The sequence below is a fragment of the Lissotriton vulgaris genome, chromosome 9 (assembly GCF_964263255.1).
Source record: "Lissotriton vulgaris chromosome 9, aLisVul1.2, whole genome shotgun sequence".
NCBI lineage: Eukaryota > Metazoa > Chordata > Amphibia > Caudata > Salamandridae > Lissotriton > Lissotriton vulgaris.
Genome location: NC_141697.1, coordinates 264204404 through 264222134, shown reverse-complemented (window position 1 = coordinate 264222134; position 17731 = coordinate 264204404). Strand labels below are relative to the sequence as shown.

Here is a 17731-nt window from a genome sequence, read left to right as displayed (position 1 = left end):
TAAAGAAGGCGTTCTTGAGATCGATTACAGTAAAGAACGTCGCTTCAGAATCAATAGCTGTCAATAGTGACGAAATGTCTGGGACCACTGGATACTGTGGTACAATGCATTTATTTAATTCTCGCAAATCGATCACTAATCGATATACTGGAGGTGCACTTGGATCAGTGCGTTTAAGAATCGGAATGATAGGGGAATTACAAACATTGGAGTCGGTTTCTACAACCACTCCTTGTGCAATGAGCTCGTCAATGATTTTCAGTAAAGCCACTACAGCATCAGGTGGTAACTTGTATTGTCGGATACGTGGTAGTACAACTCCTTGCTTGAGTGTGACACGGTATGGAGTAATGTGCATACAACCTACATCAGTGGGGCCTTTTGCCCATAAATGTGCAGGTACATTCTGTAACCTAGGATCAAAATCTCTCAATACATAATGTCCCTTAAAATCACGAAGGAACAACCTTACTCCTTCCGGAGAACAACAGATTACAGCTCCTAGAGCTTTCAGTGTCTTTATACCAAGCAAGTTTTCTGGACATGATTTCGTGAGCAATAAATCTGTAGTACGGGATAATGGACCAACTGCAAGGGGAACTGGTTTCAATACTTCATTAACAATAGGTTTTCCTGAAAATCCAAGGGAGACATTCTGTGAGCCTGAGAGGGGTGCCCCTGGAACCTCGTCATGACTGATGGTAGTTCTGCTTGCCCCTGTGTCAATCAAAAATTTTCTATCCTTCCCTAATACCTGACTATGTACATAAGGACCCTCTTGATCTACAGGAACCTCAATAAGAGGCAAGCCAACCTCCCTCTCTAGGCTGTTTCATGTGTACTGCTGATAATCGGGGTAGTCGGATTGTGCATACTGGTACATCTGCTGTGTAACATGTTGTGTTGCGGCAATGGGCTGAGGCTGTGGTACCGCAACGGTCTGTTGTGGAATCTGCATAGGCTGTACATTCTGCGGAACATGATGTTGGACCTGGTCCTGTCTAGGGGGACGCGGTCTCTCTTTAGTTTTACCTGTAGCTATGTTGTGTTTCAAGACTGCACAATCGTTTACATAGTGACCTGGCTGTTTACAATAATTGCATGTCCCTTTAAAAGGAGCTGTTGAATTGTTGGACTGTGTCGTACCCCTTTTATGACCATCTGCTGGAACCGACTGAGCAACTAACACTTTCATTTTCGTGTCTTTCATACGTCTCTGTTCGTGATCATGTTCCTCCCTGATTCTGTTCTGATGGTACTGTAACATTTGTAACATTTGTGAAGGCGTATTTGCTTGCCATGTGCTCTCGACTTTCAATACCCGGTTCTTAACCTGGGGCAATGAATTCTCGACTAATTTGGTCACGAAAAGATGTGGGTATGACTCGCTACTGGTTTTCAGGCCACTATTAATAATAAAACATTTCTCAAATCTGGAATAAAAATCACTAGTATCTTCATCGTGTTTCTGTTTGCAGGCTGAGATGGCATCCCAGTCCTCCTTTTTAGTTGCCAACAATCTTGGCAAAACCTGTACTAATAATCCTGATAATGCCTTTGTTTTGTCCCCAAGACCTAAACCTGGGGTTCGACCTGTTTCTTCGGTTTCTAATTCAGCCCAATTGATCTTTTTATCTCCCACCTCCCATTCTTTTTCTTTGAGTTTCTCGTAAATACCGGCAGGCAATAACACTTTCAATATTTTCATAATGTCGGGATATGTGTAATCTCCCATGAGTAACATGTCTTTTATTTCACGGTGAAAACCTGCAGGGTCTTTATCATGACTGGGCACTATTTTCTTCATTTCCAATAATTCCATTTTAGTTATGGGCGTGTATACAAACACGCGTTCAAGTGTATCATCTGGTTTCCGAATTGGATGCACTTCCCGTAAAGGGTTCTGTTTGTCTAGGTGATATGGTTGTCTTACTGGAGGTGGAACAGATACAAGATGTGGAGTCAGGAAAGTTCTATATTTGTGGCGTTGTTCTAGAATGATGTCAATTAAATCGGTACCTAGACCTCTCCATCTTCTCAGGAGTAAGTCCTGCAATAGATTATATAACGGACCTGGATCAGATGCTTGGTTTTCATACTGTACAATAAGATGTTGAGTCATGTATATACCAGCTAGTCGCTGTTCTTCTGGAGTAAGACTTAAAAATGTTTGCACTACTAAATCATCTTTATATATACTGTCATCCCCGGCCCATTGGACTGCGGACCGGGCTAGTTCCTGATCACGTAAGGTAGTGAGTTCATGATAACCTACTCTTTCTTTCAGGATTTTATCAGTAATTTGGAAAATATGTTCAAGGGAACATCGTTCTGGTATCGGACAAAGGTATCGTTTCTTGTTTTCTAAACGAATGGGTCTGTCGAAGGGCCTATCAAGTGGATACGGTCTAGGGAGTTTCTCTCTACCTACGTACGCCATCAGGTCTCTAGTTTCTGCGGTATTCTCTGGTTCTTCCTCATCTGAGGTTTCCTTATCGTCTGACTCAAGATGCCTTTCAGACTCTCGTCTGGCATGTATTGCTACTATTACTTTACGGATCTTTCTAGTCATAGCCTCTATACATTTCTCTTTATCATGTTTACACTCTGCAATATTCTGACTCCATTTTGACAATCCCTCCATCTCTTCTTGCGGAAAGCTTGGCTGATCTTGTTCCCTTATCAAACAATTAATCAAAAATCGCATTATTAAAGCTTGTGTCTCAACTTTCTGATGTGCCATGGCTTCACGAACACACTCTGGTCTCTCTCCTGTTCTGATAAAATGATATATATTGTCTAGATGGTCTGGCATTTCTGGTAATAACATCAAATAATCTGTAACACTGCGTAAACGTAATGAGGCTAACATCATGGGTCCTACTTTGCCAGGTACTGTATCATATCTACAATCTGTAAGTAACTGTTTAAGTTTTTCGGCTGGGGTTGCTTTAGGTGTACGCTGCATTGCTAATTCTCTCATTGTCATTCGTTGTAAATGTGACGGGGTGCGATAACCTCCTGTAGCACCTCCGGAGGCGGAAGCATGACTGGACGTCATTGGGTGTGGGAAAGGTACATTCATCGGGGACGACTGACTCTGAGTCGCATTTGAACCAAAAGGGTTATGAGGACCAAGAATAGGGGGGCCAGTAGGGGAAGTGACAACAGGTGCGGGAAGATGCTGACGTGGAGGGGTCGTGGCTTGATCGGCAGGAATAGGCGGTGGCAGAATGTTATTAGCATGTTGTACGGGTACATTAGTATATGCGGGAGCTACATCATCTAAATAAGAAGAAAGGAAAATGTCTGCTGCAGTCTTTTTATGACGTAATTTAGTCGGAACCAATGGAGGGGGCAGATCTTTCGGTATTTCCGGGGTCGCCTTGGGCAGGCCCTCGGCCAGAACTGGATACAGACCTGTTATAAGTGCATTACTCTGTCTGTCGTGTTGTTCCATTCTGACTCGCTGTCCTTCTTCTAGCAGTTCTTTTTCTCTAGCTTTTTCGGAATCCTCTCTACTTTTCTCTGCTTTTCTGAGTGCTTTCTCTGTCCGTCTATGTGATTCTTTACGCCATAATTCAATGGCATCTTTCTGTGACTGTCTGGCTTTCTTTTTCCATAATGCTTCTTCTACTCTCATGATGCACTCGGCATCCCATGTCCCTGTAACGGGCCATCTCTGATTCTCTTCCAAGTCTTTAGTATAATCCACCCATAAGTCTAAGTATAGTATGGCATCTAAGCCATGTTTGTGGTACATAAAATGTCCAGGAGTGTCCCTAGGTGGGATGGGAACTGCCTCTTCAAGTATCCCTTTCCTAGTTCCTATCTGTCGTAACTTTGAAAACAGAGGCATTGCTACCTTGATCTAGACGTAAACACGATAAACACAGTAAAGAAATGCGAACAATCACTCATACCACGACATTAAAACACATTGAAACATTTCGAACGAATACTGACTCAACAAAAATACTGAATAACTGAATAACTGAATACTAGATGCACTGCTAAACAGTACAGATACACTGCTAAAACAGTGCAGACCGGATCTGTGTACCCAAACCCGTCTTGACAGGACACAAATTAATGCACCCGTCTTGATGCGTCCCCAGCAACGGTACTCACCGGGAAGCACGGAACAGAAGGCCTTGGAAACTCTACTGGACTGGACCGCTACGACGTCACTGCTGCTGCTGCGCACTACGCATGCGCCTCGACGCTACAGGTGGGCCTCACGATACCTCGGACACTGCTCTCTCGGCTGGGCTCTGGTCGGGATCCTCCGCACTCCTCACCGCCTCGTCTGGATGTCGACCGCAGTCTCCGTCACCTCCGTAGGCCTGAGGGAGATACAGGAAAACCTGCAGATGCGCATGGGGTCCGTCACGGCTGTGGTAGGGGGCAAGGCCTGCGACGCATCACCGGCGCGTGGGGTGGGGGAGGGGTCCCTATTCGGGCGCCAAATTATGTGGTAAATATATTTTACCGTATACGAGTTTGCCATATAATTTTCAGACAAGTAAAGAATAGCTCAATCAAATGAGAGGCAGAGTCCGTGGTGTCTGAGTCATAAGGGCTTTAATCAAAAATGACTCGAGCCATGGAAATCAATTCCATCAATACAAGGGTTCGGGGGTATGCAATGATGGCAGAAAGATGTCAACGATTTATTAACAGTACATGACATATATAGTAAAATGACACAATGGCAGTGAATACAGTAGGCGTGACAAGTGAAATGTATATGATAAGAACACATGTGCGTAGCAGAAAAGGCGTGTACAAGGGTGTGCACAGAGGCGTGTACTAGAAACGTCACAGAAAAAGTGTCATAAGTGGGTGGGTGCATAGAGGATTCTGCAAAGTCAGCAGGAAGTGCGGATGCGCGCGCAACTAGCATGACGTGACATAGACGTGTAACTGGGGAGAACTTTAACACTAGTAAAGGAGACAGAAGTCTGGGATGTCAGTACGACCTGGACCTATAACATATCTGGTATCTCATGTTTGGAGGATGTTTTATCTGGAGTAAAAGGTCTCTCGGGCAGAGGCTATACTATACTGAATGCTAGTGCGTGCATAGGTGTCTACGTGTCTACGTGCGGGGCCATGGGCCTACTATGGCAACGGGAACTGTAAATTACTTGCACGGGGACAGGAAGACTTGCTCTTTGCTCTGCAGCCGGGGATATGTTTACCTAAATCACTAGACAGGAATGTGTTTTCGAGGAGGCTGAACAGATAACTTGAAGGCAAAATACGGTTTTGGCAGGCAGGCCAGGCCAAGCCAGGCACCGCTTCGCTTGGCAGGAAGTAAGGCAGAGGTCAGGGATGCATCTCCATGCTGCAGCTTTCAGAGGCAGAGACAGAAGTGGCTCGAAGGCAGAAATCAGGGCCTAGCTCGGCAGAGCCAGGAAAAAACGTGAAAGTGCACCATGTAAAGACGGTGGCACAGCATACTTAGGAACTGAATTATCGATCTATTCATGGTGGATCTGATAGAGGACAAGTTAACGTTGGACGCAAATGTATTTGCGTCTTCAGATTCGGTTGTGGAGGGAAGTTACATGCACTTAAAACTCATACATGGAGCCGTTGGGGTACACGTTAGGGGACACACTTGACCATAAAATTTTCAATTACCTCAACTCCCAGGGTTGAGAAGGAGGACGCACTGGAGGGTATACTTTTTTCAACCCTTGCAGAAAGTCCTTGACAGATGTTAGCTGGTAAAAAGAGGTTTGAGAAGGTGACCGCCTATAAGACGTTATGGCCGCTAGGTGCACCTTGATGTAATTAAATTTTAAACCTGCTTTTGCCAGATACAACAAATAAGGAAGAACTGCTTCTTCTTGATATTTGATTGGATCATGACTATTCTGTATACACCACATATAGAATCTCTTCCACTTGCATGCATACGAATGTCTGGTGGAAGGACGCCTTGCCTCTTTCAGAATGAACATGCAGTTCTCTGGCAAACCTAGATGGCCGTATTGGATGACCTCAGGAGCCATTCTGCCAAGCTCAGTGACGGACGGTTGGGATGGTAGATCCTCCCGTCCATCTTGGACAACAGGTCCGGCCTGCATGGTAGCCTCTTGTGAGGAGTCACTGACAGATGAAGCAGGTCCGTGTACCACCACTGCCTCTGCCAATCAGGAGCAATCAGAATCATTGTTGTGCACGAGTGGGTTAGCTTCCTCACCATCTTCGGAATCAACGGGAGAGGTGGAAAGGCGTACACAAATTCGTTTGACCAGTCGATCAAAAGAGCATTCCCTCTCAAGCCTGGCCGGTGGAATCTGGAGGCGATGCTTCCGCATTTGGAGTTTTGGTGGTCCGCGAACAGGTCTATGGTGGGACGACCCCAGGTCTGAAAAAGTTCCTCTACCACTTCGTCATGAAGAACCCAGTCTTCCTTGTCGTCGAAATGATGGCTTAGAGCGCCTGCCCTCACGTTTTGTTCTCCTGGAAGGTGAACCGCTGTGACAGACAGCCTGCGAGCCAGAAGCCAATGCCAGATCCTCTGCGCTTCCAACGACAACATCCGGGAGCGCGTTCCCCCCTGCTTGTTCAAGTAGTACATCGTGGTGGTGTTGTCTGTCTGTACTAGCGCAGATGCCTCTTGGATTGAGGGGAGGAACGCTTTGAGAGCTAGGTGGACTGCTCTCAGCTCCAGCATGTTGATATGGTAAGTACTTTCCTTGTGTGACCACTGACCTTGCACCTGCAGTGGTCCCATGTGCGCTCCCCAGCCCAGAAGGGAAGCGTCCGTGATCAGTGTTTGCACAGGGGGAGGTTGATGGAACAGGACTCCCACCTGCATATTCTGAGCTTTTGTCCACCACGGAATAGAAGCTCGAGCTGCGTCTGAGATGGTGATGTGATCGTCCCAGCGAGCCGATTGTTGATCCCATTTGTCCTCCAGATCCTGCTGAAGAGGAAGCATTCGAAGTCTGGCATTGGGGACCAGGAAGATGCAAGATGCCATCGACCCTAGCAGGGAGGCAATCCTGCTCACTTTCTGAACCTTGCCGCGAAGAATCAGTTGACATTTTCTGGGTGATTGATGATTGTCTCTCCTCCGAAGGAAACACTTTTCCTGAGTCTAGCAGAGCTCCAAGGAAGTGGATTCTCTGGGTGGGCTGAATGACTGCCTTTCCGAAGTTGACATGTAGCCCTAGTCTTTGGCAGAGCTGTATACAGGTCTGGAACTGATTTCTCACGCTGACTGGGGAAGGACCTTTCACCAGCCAATCGTCCAAGTATGGGTACACGAAGACCCCTCTGTGGCGTAGAGCAGCTGCCACCACTGCCACACACTTCGTGAACACCCGAGGTGCCGACTTCAACCCAAACGGTAGGACTTTGAACTGATAGTGGTAGGTCCCACCCTGAAACGAAGAAATCTTCTGTGACTAGGGTGTATTGGAACATGAAAATAAGCATCTTGAAGATCCAGTGAACACATCCCTTCCTGAAATGTGGATATATTTGGTGAAGCGCCAACATGCAAAATCTTTCCTTTTTGACGTGCAGATTCAGTGTTCGCAAGTCCAGAATGGGTTTGTATTCTGCCTTCCGTAATTTTCTGGTCAAGAAAAAAGGACAGGAGTACACCCCTTTTCCCCTCTGAGAGACCGGTACTCCCTTGATAGCGGACTTTTCGAGTAGAGTGGCGACTTCGCTTTGCAGTAGGTGCAGCTGATGATTTGATGTTGACATCGGGAGAACCGGTGGAGGCAGATGATTGAAACGAAGACAGTACCCATTCTGAAGCGTAGACAACACCCATCTGTCTTTTGTGATGCTTTGCCACTCTTTGAAATGATTTGCCAGGCTTCCCCCCACTGGAGTGGTCCACGGCGCCGGGGGAAGAAACAACTCATTGTTTGGATTGAGTTTTGCCGGTGTTGTTGCCTTGGCGTTGATTACTTCCTCCCTTGTAATTACGCTTCCATTTGTACTGGGACTTCTGCTGCCCCTGCTGATCTTGGCTCTTCTGCCAGTTCGGGGTTTGAACCCGTTGCTTTGTAGAGCCCTTGTTAAAGGAGAGAAATTTTCTCTTGAACTCCTTCTTCTCAAGACCCACCACCTTGAGAGTTTCCAGCTCTGCCTTCATGAGCTGCAGCTCTTCGTCCGCACTTGTGCCAAACAACGAAGCACCTGAAAAAGGCAAGTTCAATATGCACGCTTGGGCTTCTGGTTTCAAAGCTGTTAGGCGCAACCATGAGGACCTCCTTGCTGTTACCCCATGAGCATACAGAAGAGTTGCTAGGGTAGCCCCATCCGCTGCGGCGCTTATCACCTGGTTGGAGACTTGACTGCCTTCCAGGAGGATTTCTTCGAAGTCCTTACGATCCTCTGCCGGGAGATTCTCCACAAAACGCTGCAGAGAATCCCACAGGGATCGGTCATAACGCCTCAAGAGGGCTTCCGCATTGGAAACTTTGAGAAAAGCCGCTGATGTATTGCAGACCCGCCTTCCCCACAAGTCTTGCATCTTACTGTCCTTATCCGGAGGCACAGTGGAGGATGAGGCGACTGCATTGGACTTCTTCGCCGCTGCGATAATCAAGGAGTCTGGGGGAGGATCAACTCTGAGGAACATTGGGTTGTCCTCTGGAGATTTGTACTTTTTAAGGATCCTCGCCGGAGCAGCCTTGACCGTCGATGGGGTTAAGAAGACGTCCATAACTGGCTCTATAATCCCCGGCACCAAAGGCAGAAGAGGTTTGGGTGCAGACCTATGCTGCAACATTTCAAAAATTACTGAGGTCTTGATCTGCGGAGCTTTCAAGGCAACTCCCAGCTTAAGAGCTCCCCTACCAAGTATGTCCTGAAACGTGAAGATATCATTAATCGGAGATACCCTCGTTGAAGGAGAGTCCGTTAGGGTAGGAGAGTAGTTTCTGTAAGAGCGGGTCGAGGAAGAAGAAGTAGAAGGAGTTCTTCGCTCTCTCCTTGTGCTCCTTGATCGTGATCTACGCCTGCTGGTTCGCACCCTGGAGCGGGATCTTTCGCTCTGGCGAACTGGGGAGCGTGATCTTTCCCTCTGGCGAACCGGGGAGCGTGATCTTTCTCTCTGGTGAACTGGAGAGCGTGACCGTTCTCTAGGTCTAGAGAGCGGTTGCGGCATACGATACGCTGTTTCCTTGTCCTTAGCCCAGTGATGAAGTGGCTTATACCATCTCGGTGAAAGCCTACTAGTAGGCGACTTTGGAGCTGAATCTTTCCCTGGGGAGTGTGATGGAGGCGTTGCATCCCTTTCCGAATGCCTGTATTCCTCGCTGGCCGACTTATAAATAATTAAATCCGGGCCAGAGTCTGAACGTGAGCCAGCCGCAGATCTGGAGCGACTGCGAGAGTCCCTCTGCTCTGGAGACCTCTTCCGCTTGGCAGCGTGACTGTCACTCACTTGCTAACCCTGGTCATCCTCCGCAGCTGAAGCGGATCCAGAAGACCTCCGAGACTGCTGCGCCAATGGTTGAGGCTGAACCACTGGAGTCCCATGCCTCGACGTCGACTTCGGAGGAGGTGAAGTCCATGAAGGGTTTTCCAATGTCGAACTTTGTTCTTCTCTCGATGGCGAGTGTCCTGCCGACACTTGTGAATGCCTCGACGTCAAGCGTCAATGGTGTGACGCCGACGGAGGAAGCTTCGACGTCGAACTACCATGGTCCTTTGAAGACTATGAGTGCCTCGATGTCGAGTGCCGATGGGTCGTCGACGGAGAATCCCTCAACGTCGATCGCCCATGACCTGGCAACGACGGAGGATGCCTCAATGTCGAGCGTCGATAACCAGACGTCGACGGAGGCTGCCTCGACGCCAAGCGCCGATGACTAGGCGACGACGGAGGCTTCGACGTTGAAGACTCTCCCTGAGCCTTCGACGACGGAGGTCTTGACGTTGAGCCGCCCTGCTTCAACGGTGACCTCTCTCTCGACGTTGCACGTCGCCCGGTTGACGGCAGCGGAGATTTCTTGACTTTCGACGCTGAAGACCTCACCTTCTTCGTCGTTGGAGACCTCGACGCCGATCCCGACGCCGAAGGAGAGCAGGTCGGGACTTTTTTGACGTTGATCGCTTCTTAAGTTTCTTTGGAGACCTACCTCTCTCAGAAAGTCCATAAATCCTGCTCTTTCTCTGGCCTTGATAGTTCTGGATGACAAGGACTGGCAGTGGACACAAGATGCTACCTCATGAGAGTCAGGTAGACAGCGAATACACACTGGATGTGTATCTGACCAAGCCTTCTTATGCCCACAGGCAGGGCAGGTGTCAAAGAGAGCCTTAGGCATTTTGACAAAATATTAACCTTTTTTGAGCCCGAAAAAGGTAGAACTATCTCTCTAGGGTAAAAACCCGGCGAGTGAGATCAAAAAATTGAAGAAAACACCAAGTAATTCTGACAGAAAGTTAAAAAAAAAGTGGGAGCTGTTAACCAGGGTCCTGACAGAAGGAGTCGGAAAGAACAACTGACCTAACTGTCACCCCTGAGGCATGATGGGAAGCCTGGAGTCAGGGCTGCCTTAAAGGCACAGTGCTAGTTTTTTGGTTGAAAATGCTTTCATTTTCTATGTTATTGCTTTTCAATGCAGCCTGAGGCTAACAATGTCTTTTATGAGCAATTTTCAAGAGTTATGAGTGGTTTTACTCATTAAAACACAAAATTCAAAGGATATTTGATTTAATGTGTTCTTTGTTTCCTTTATAATTGCAGTACATGTACAAGGTTTTGTGTTAGCCTCTTTTTGGAGCTGAATTGGTGTGAGAAAAATAATATATGTACGTACATATATGTGGAGTTAGATATATGCGTTTTTACATATATATTTTTATATTGTTTCCGGGGTCCCGCACATGGGTGGGAATATTCAGTGCTTATGACTATTGATGAGGATCCCCTGGAAGAGAACGCCTGTTACATCCCCTGACTGTAGGGCACTACCCTTGCACAAACTGTAGTGTCTGCCATTTGACCACAGCAACAAAACAAGTCATTTGTAACAATGGGGTAATCTGGGACCTGAGATCATTTTCTAACTGTATTACGACAGGAGTGGTCTACCTGATCACCTGTACGTGTAATTTGCACTATGTTGGAATGACCACCAGGAAGGTCAGCACACGCATCGTTGAGCACCGTAGCAGCATCAGGTGCAAACGATCTAATACTAAAATGACTACACATTTCCTGGAAAAACAACATACCCCGAATGACATGAGGTGGGTGGTCCTGGAAACTATGCAGAATCAAACACACATGGACAAACATTTTTTGAAAAGAAACAACGTTGGGTTTTCAAATAACATTCAGACACCCATGGTCTTAATGATGACATACCATGGGGACAATTCACATTATGATCAGACCGTTCGAATATCTTTGACCCCCTGCTGCCTACTAATCACGCTTTTATGAATTTTGTTTCCACTGCTTTAATCCAGGAGGTTATATTTAACCTGTAGTCCTTTACCTAAAATCATGGCATCAAATTTAGCCTTTCCCTAGTGGAATTACCCCCAAATAAATCACAATTTAAAAAAAAAAAATCAAAATTTTCTAAATTTACTTTTAACCCCTTAAGCGCTGCCGTCGGCCAACGGTCGTCGCGAGCGCTACCTGGCCAGTGCTGCGCACGACCGTTGGCCGACGGTCCAGCGCTCGTTATTCGAACGTTCAGCACTGGGTGCTGAACGTTCGACGCAGCTAAGGTCTTAAATAAGCGTGCACTCAGAGAATCCCCCAAAAATTATCCTTTTCAAAATACGAGCTATTTCTACTAAGTTAGCGCTATTAGAAGGGGTCGACATACTCCTAAGATGGCGGCCGCTAACTTACTATGGAATTCCCCTGCGTGAATCACTGCCCTCTCAATACTTTGGCAAAAAATTCTATATCATCGTTGTAGGAAGGTACCTCCTGACTATGGTTGCCCCCAACTTTTTGCCCTGTGTTTTAGCTGGTTTTTGACATAGTCGACCTGGGACCCTGCCAATCAGGACCCCAGGCCTATTGCTCTCTCTGTAAAATGGATTCCATGTACCTTAGGTACATTTCCAATTGGTACTGGGCCACCTTATCAGACCCTGTAACTCAGGGCATAGGTGTACCCAGGGCCCACCAGGGGCTGAAGCATGTATTATGCCACCCCTGGCTGGCCTCCTAAATCTGACACAACTGGCTGCATGACAGCTGGGGCAAAGTCGTGTAATCACCCTTTGCTGTAGATATAGTATACCTATATCTAACCCTAAAAATGGACACACAGATTCCTATCAGTCACTCCTATGGCAGGCCTTAACAATCCTGAAGGCAGAGTGCATGGAATCGTGTGAAATGGTGCTCTGGCATGAGCTGAGCCCGTTTGCAGCTTGCGGAACCAAGTCCTAATAGCTGTTCCATGATAACGCATACCATATACTCTTAAGTGCATTATAATCCTCACGGTTATATGCTATCTCTGGTATTGCTTTATCAAAACATGTCGAGTAAGGTGTCATACGAATTGGAATACTAACCCCTCGCCAATTCTGGCGACGGGGTTAGCATTCCACCCTTCTAGAGGGACACGACATGTATGTAACTGTGAACCCCGGTTAAAGTTAAACGAAGCCTCAGCTCCACAAAATGGATGCTGCCACCACAGACACGAGTCTGACCTCTTGCTGCTGGGAGTCCTTCCAGCGAGGAGAGCTTGGACAAAGGGTTTCCTGTCCGGGGCGGTGCTAGCACCATCCCAGACAGGGTTTTGTGTATCCTGGGTAGGCAGGGCTTTACAGGAAGGTGACTGCTGAGTGGCACCCCGGTGCTCACTACGCATAGGCCGGTCAGAACCAGTTCCAGGGGCACACCAGCCCCTGGCCTGGGGAAAGTCCGGCATGGGAGAGGGGTGTAACCACCCCCCTCCTAGTCCCACCCATAGGCAGGACCTAGTCACCGGGTCAGCCCCTTTTCCTAGTATAAAGATAGGAGCGGGCCCCCTGTTCAAATTAGATCATCTTTGGAATCAAGACACGACTTTCTGCGAAAGGACTTCAAGATTTCTTCTTCAAGATTCTCCCTTGTGACTAAGGAGTAGTCACCCTGCATCCGCAGGCACCATCTAAAGAACACTGCGGTCTGCTGCAAGTCCTTCCTCAGGAATCCGACGACACAGCTCGACGAGACCCGGCTTCCCGGGCACCTCTGACCTCTACTCACCTCTACAGCCAAGCTGAGAACCGTGAGTGCGACGAGACCTCGAGGGACCGGCTATCGCCAAGGCTGCACGACTTCTTTACAGCACGCCCGCCGAGTGACCCTCTGCTGAGTGCTTTGGGGTCCGAGAAGCCCCGACCCTGAGCAGCTCCAGCACAGAAGTACAGCCTTCCAGCATCTCCACGATCTGCGTGGGGCCCTTCTGCTTTCTGCTGCTCACCGCGTTGTTTGGCTACTAGCCCGCTGGCTTGTGGCCTTCTGAACGACGCCCGACGACATCACTGCTGCTGGTCTGGTTGCTCCAGACTGGCCCTTGCTCCCTTCCAAAAGAGGAGCACCCCGGACCCTCCTGGTCCACTCCAGACCCCATTTTAGGTCCACCGCGTGGGCTTGAATTAGCCAAGGCTTTGTTGCCCAATCCTGGGTCCAGCAACGCCGACAGCTTCATCCATCGTGGGACAGCTCGCCCCTCCATCCTGGTCGCCGACAACGCCTCCTGGTCCGTGAGATCTGCAGAGCCCAGCGTCGCCCACTCACCTAGTCGAGGTGACTACCATCCGGTGCCCTCCTGGTGCCACCTGACTACTGGCTAGTAGTCACGAACTTGGTCCCCTCTGCTTTCAGGTGTCATCCATCTTCAAGATCCAGGCTTGGATCACTTCGAACTCTCTTCACTGGTCGCCTGCCAGCATCTTTCTTCCAGGCTCCTGGTCCGTCTACGAGGATTCCCGACGTCTTTTGAGACATATGCAGCTGCAGCCCCTGGGCTAGGTAACTTCGGCATTTCGGTGCCCCAGCATAGCCTCACTATCCAAGGGTCAGAATCCACTTTCGTTTTCCTCCTACCAGGTCGGGTTCGCCCGAGAACACTAACTTTGCATTTACTAGCTACCATAGACTTTGTCCCGCATCACGCGTGAGAGTGCACACTCTGCACCCGAGTCCCCTGGGTCTCCTAGAAGTAATCTAACGATTCTATAGTCAAGTCCTAGCGATTCCAAAACCTATTAGTACTGTACTTACCTGCTAGTAATTTCGCATTCCACTTTCAGAGTATATGGTTTTCCGTGCCCCTCGGGCATTTGTATATACTGTGCTAACTTAAGTATTTTCGTAAGAGTTTTGTTTTGTGCTTAGTACCCTGTCCTCATAAAGAGTACAGGGCTGTTGTGATTCTAATAAATACACTGTTTATTTTCATAACACTTGTGTGGTGTCCTTTCACTTGGTGTTCAAGGGGTATCTGTGTGGTATAACAGCTGGCTTAACACGCCCTCTCGAGTCTTTAGCCTTAGACTGCTCGTATCCACGCTACTAGGATAGCTGGTCTATAAGGTTGACTTACAACCAAACATCAATAAGGGTTGTCTGGACTGATACATAGTGTTCACTAGAATAGTGAGCACTGCATATCAGGCCAACTTCTCACAATCGTTTTAAGGCGTGTTTACTACAGACACCTCCTTAAAATATTTTTTTTGTAAAAACGAGCTTTTTTTTTTTACACTGTATTAACGCTAATAGAAAGGGGCGACATACCCCCAAGATGGCTGCCGCTATTTCCATTTGTGAAAATCGGCCGCGAGTGGTCTACACCTTCCGCAAATGGCAATGCGGAAATGCAAGCACAAAAGCAGCAACCGTACGCACACTCTCTAATATGCGATCCGGAGGTTGCTGTGTAGGTGATTCAGCCTGAGTATCTCTATACCAAGTAAGTGCCCGTCTAAACCCCCCACAGGTGCCGACAAACAGCAGACTACAACCATCACCGCTTGCTTCTTTGTAGCACAACCGGCCTCTAACATGGCATTATTTTTCCCTCATTTTCTTTCCCAATTACTAGATTGAAGGGATACCATCACGTGCTTTTCACGGTGCTCTTTCATAGACACCTGTTTTAAATACACGCGATTTGGCCTTCTTTTTCCCAGTATGGACAAAGGCGCAGACATCTTCACATTCTGTGTCTTGTGTGTGTAGAAATTATGTAAATACTTTGGGGGGCCATGTAACCCCTGAACCATATTGTGTGTGTTTTATTTCCTACAGATACTACGTGACTATCAATTTACGTATGTACTAATGCATGCCTTATTATTGCAGCATTTAACTAATTTTTACACCTCACTTGAGCACGATTAGGAGTGGCAAACACAGGGCTGGTCCCTGTGTAGTCCCGAAGAAGAGCCTGGGGAATGCTCGAAACATGTTGACTTGAATTACTAGGTACACCTAACTCATTGCAACTAGGACCACTAGTATTCTATCCCGTTTTTTAATTTACCCCCTAGGAGCAAGAATAAATCATTTGTAGCCCTCTAGGTAGGTAGTTTTAACTCACTTAAAATAATTCCACTCCACTTCACAACACTGATTGCACTACACATAGTCCATTACTTAAGTGCTCCTACGTAGTTCGCAAGTCGCAGCACGCCTCAGCCTGTAGAGGACTGGGATGGCCCCAATGATGAAGCATGCCACAGTGGGGAAACCCTGGTGAGTGAGGGGACTCAATGAAGAAAAAAAATGTTCTTTCTAAAAAACATAACTATTCCAACCCCAGTGAGTGTTGAGAATACCGGTTACTGATAAGCTAAGTTCTTGATCCCTGGTTTCAGGGGTTTTATGTCAAAATTGACAAATGGTACCAGGTGGAGTTGGGTGGGGCAGCTACAGGGCGGAGGTGCAGAGGCTGGGTTGCAATGGAGGAGTGGGGTGGTGGTGTAACAGCTGATGGGAATGGAGTTTTATGGCATTGGAGATGGGTAATGATGGAGCTGGGTGTTGTAGCAAGGTAGGAATGAAGGAATGGCAACAGGATTTGTGGCAACAAGAGTCTTGGAGTGGGCCTGACCAAATCTGGCCTCAGTATAAATAAGATGAGCTTTCACACAACTGACTTCTAAACCTTCCTCCTTTAAAGTCATGTGTCAGGTATTCATGATGGATTCTTACTTGGACTGATTTTGATGGAAGTAAAGGATATATTCCCAAATTAAATAAAAGACGAGCTACTCTGTAGTTTTAGAACAGTCACACTGAGAGGAAATAAATACAGGAACTTAAAGTGTACACTGTGCTTCAAGACTGGAAATAAATCTCCACAAATAAAGTTGTACATCCATGTTTAACTTTCATTCCCCACAAATGAGAGTTGGAGTGCTTAGTACATACCACAATAGGTGAACTTACCCACAAGTGTAAACATGTCAGACAGCATACTTGCTTTCACCTTCATATCCAAAGGAGCATCACTGTCCACATGTAAAAAGAAGAAATGTTTTTGTCTATTGCACTGAAGAATTTACAATAGAGTCACAAACCTAATTCAGTGTATATTATAATATAGGTAGGGTTTCAACATGGTATGATATACATGGTGATACATTTTGCAAAATAACAAGCAAGAGTTATGTTGCTATATTGTCAGTCATTATTTTATTTGTATTTGAAGGTACATACACAATTTTATTCAACATGTAGACATTATGATGATACCTGGACTTCCCCACTCAGTCCCTTTCCCTCCCACCTGGCAGTTGTAATGTTTGTGCGGTTTTTAATAGGATTAATGTCTCTACTTGAATGTGGTACTGGGGTGGTAGGGTTCCCGGTATGCTTGTTCTTTGATGATTTTGCCCGTTACCAGGTCTGGTGATCCTTTGGTCTTGTTTTGTGTACGGTGTCTCCTGCCTTATACCCAGCGATGACCATCCTCACCATATTTACTTGAGTTTTTTGGGGCATACCTTTCCCTTGTATATTCATTTTTCCATTGCGTGGTACACGTTCATTTCCTGTTCCAAGTCTCGCAGTTGTGGGGCTATTGTGCTTCCCCATTTCTGTGCAATTTACTGTTTCGCCAGTAGGAATTTGAGGTTAAGTAAGGCTTTCTTGTAGGGTGTGATTTCTTAGTCCATCCATATTCCCAATAACATCAGTGAGGTTTGGCTCTGGATGTGTTTCTGTGGTTTCTTCGAGTCTGTTTTACACTCTTCCCCAAATGGTTGTATCTTGGGGCAGTCCCACAGTGTATGTAAGAAGGACCCCTGGTGTCTGCAGGCGCATAGGCATGAATTGTTTGAGGCTTTGCCTATTTTATGTAAGAATGCCCTGGTGTAGTACACTCTATGTAGTATTTCAAGTTCTATCAGACAAAAATGTGCCTTTATCACTTCTTCCCTGGGAAATTTCAGTGCCTCCCTTCAGCCGTCATCATCCAGCTCCCCTCTATCAGTTTGCCATTTTTTAGGTCGAGCCTAGAGTCAGCAGGCATGCGCTGCTCTGCGAGACTTGTTGTAGTAGAGTATGGAATAGAAGCCCCGCCCACTCTCCATCCATATTTGTCATTGGCTTGTGTCATTGTCCTTCGTAAATGCGGGCTTCTGATTTGTAAATAGGCTTGTTAGTCCCTCCTTAGTACCGCCTTATCTTCATTTGTAACCTCCCATGGCGACTGACCCTTTTACTTCAGTTGTTACACGGTACTTGTTATTTAGTCTTTTAAGCACT

General features: G+C 47.0%; 1 protein-coding gene and 1 long non-coding RNA gene across 6 annotated transcripts in view; one reads left to right on the top strand and one right to left on the bottom strand.

Moving 5' to 3' along the window:
- Positions 1-17731, bottom strand: part of TTLL5 (tubulin tyrosine ligase like 5) — a 1386223-nt gene that overhangs the window by 994812 nt on the left and 373680 nt on the right. For all 5 annotated transcript variants that reach the window (XM_086937525.1, XM_086937527.1, XM_086937530.1 and 2 more), the window contains one exon: positions 16412-16473. In XM_086937525.1, coding sequence (XP_086793651.1) covers positions 16412-16473 — 62 coding nt within the window. The remainder of the gene's footprint in view (positions 1-16411; positions 16474-17731) is intronic.
- Positions 1-17731, top strand: part of LOC147689977 (uncharacterized) — a 315487-nt gene that overhangs the window by 253007 nt on the left and 44749 nt on the right. The window lies entirely within an intron of this gene.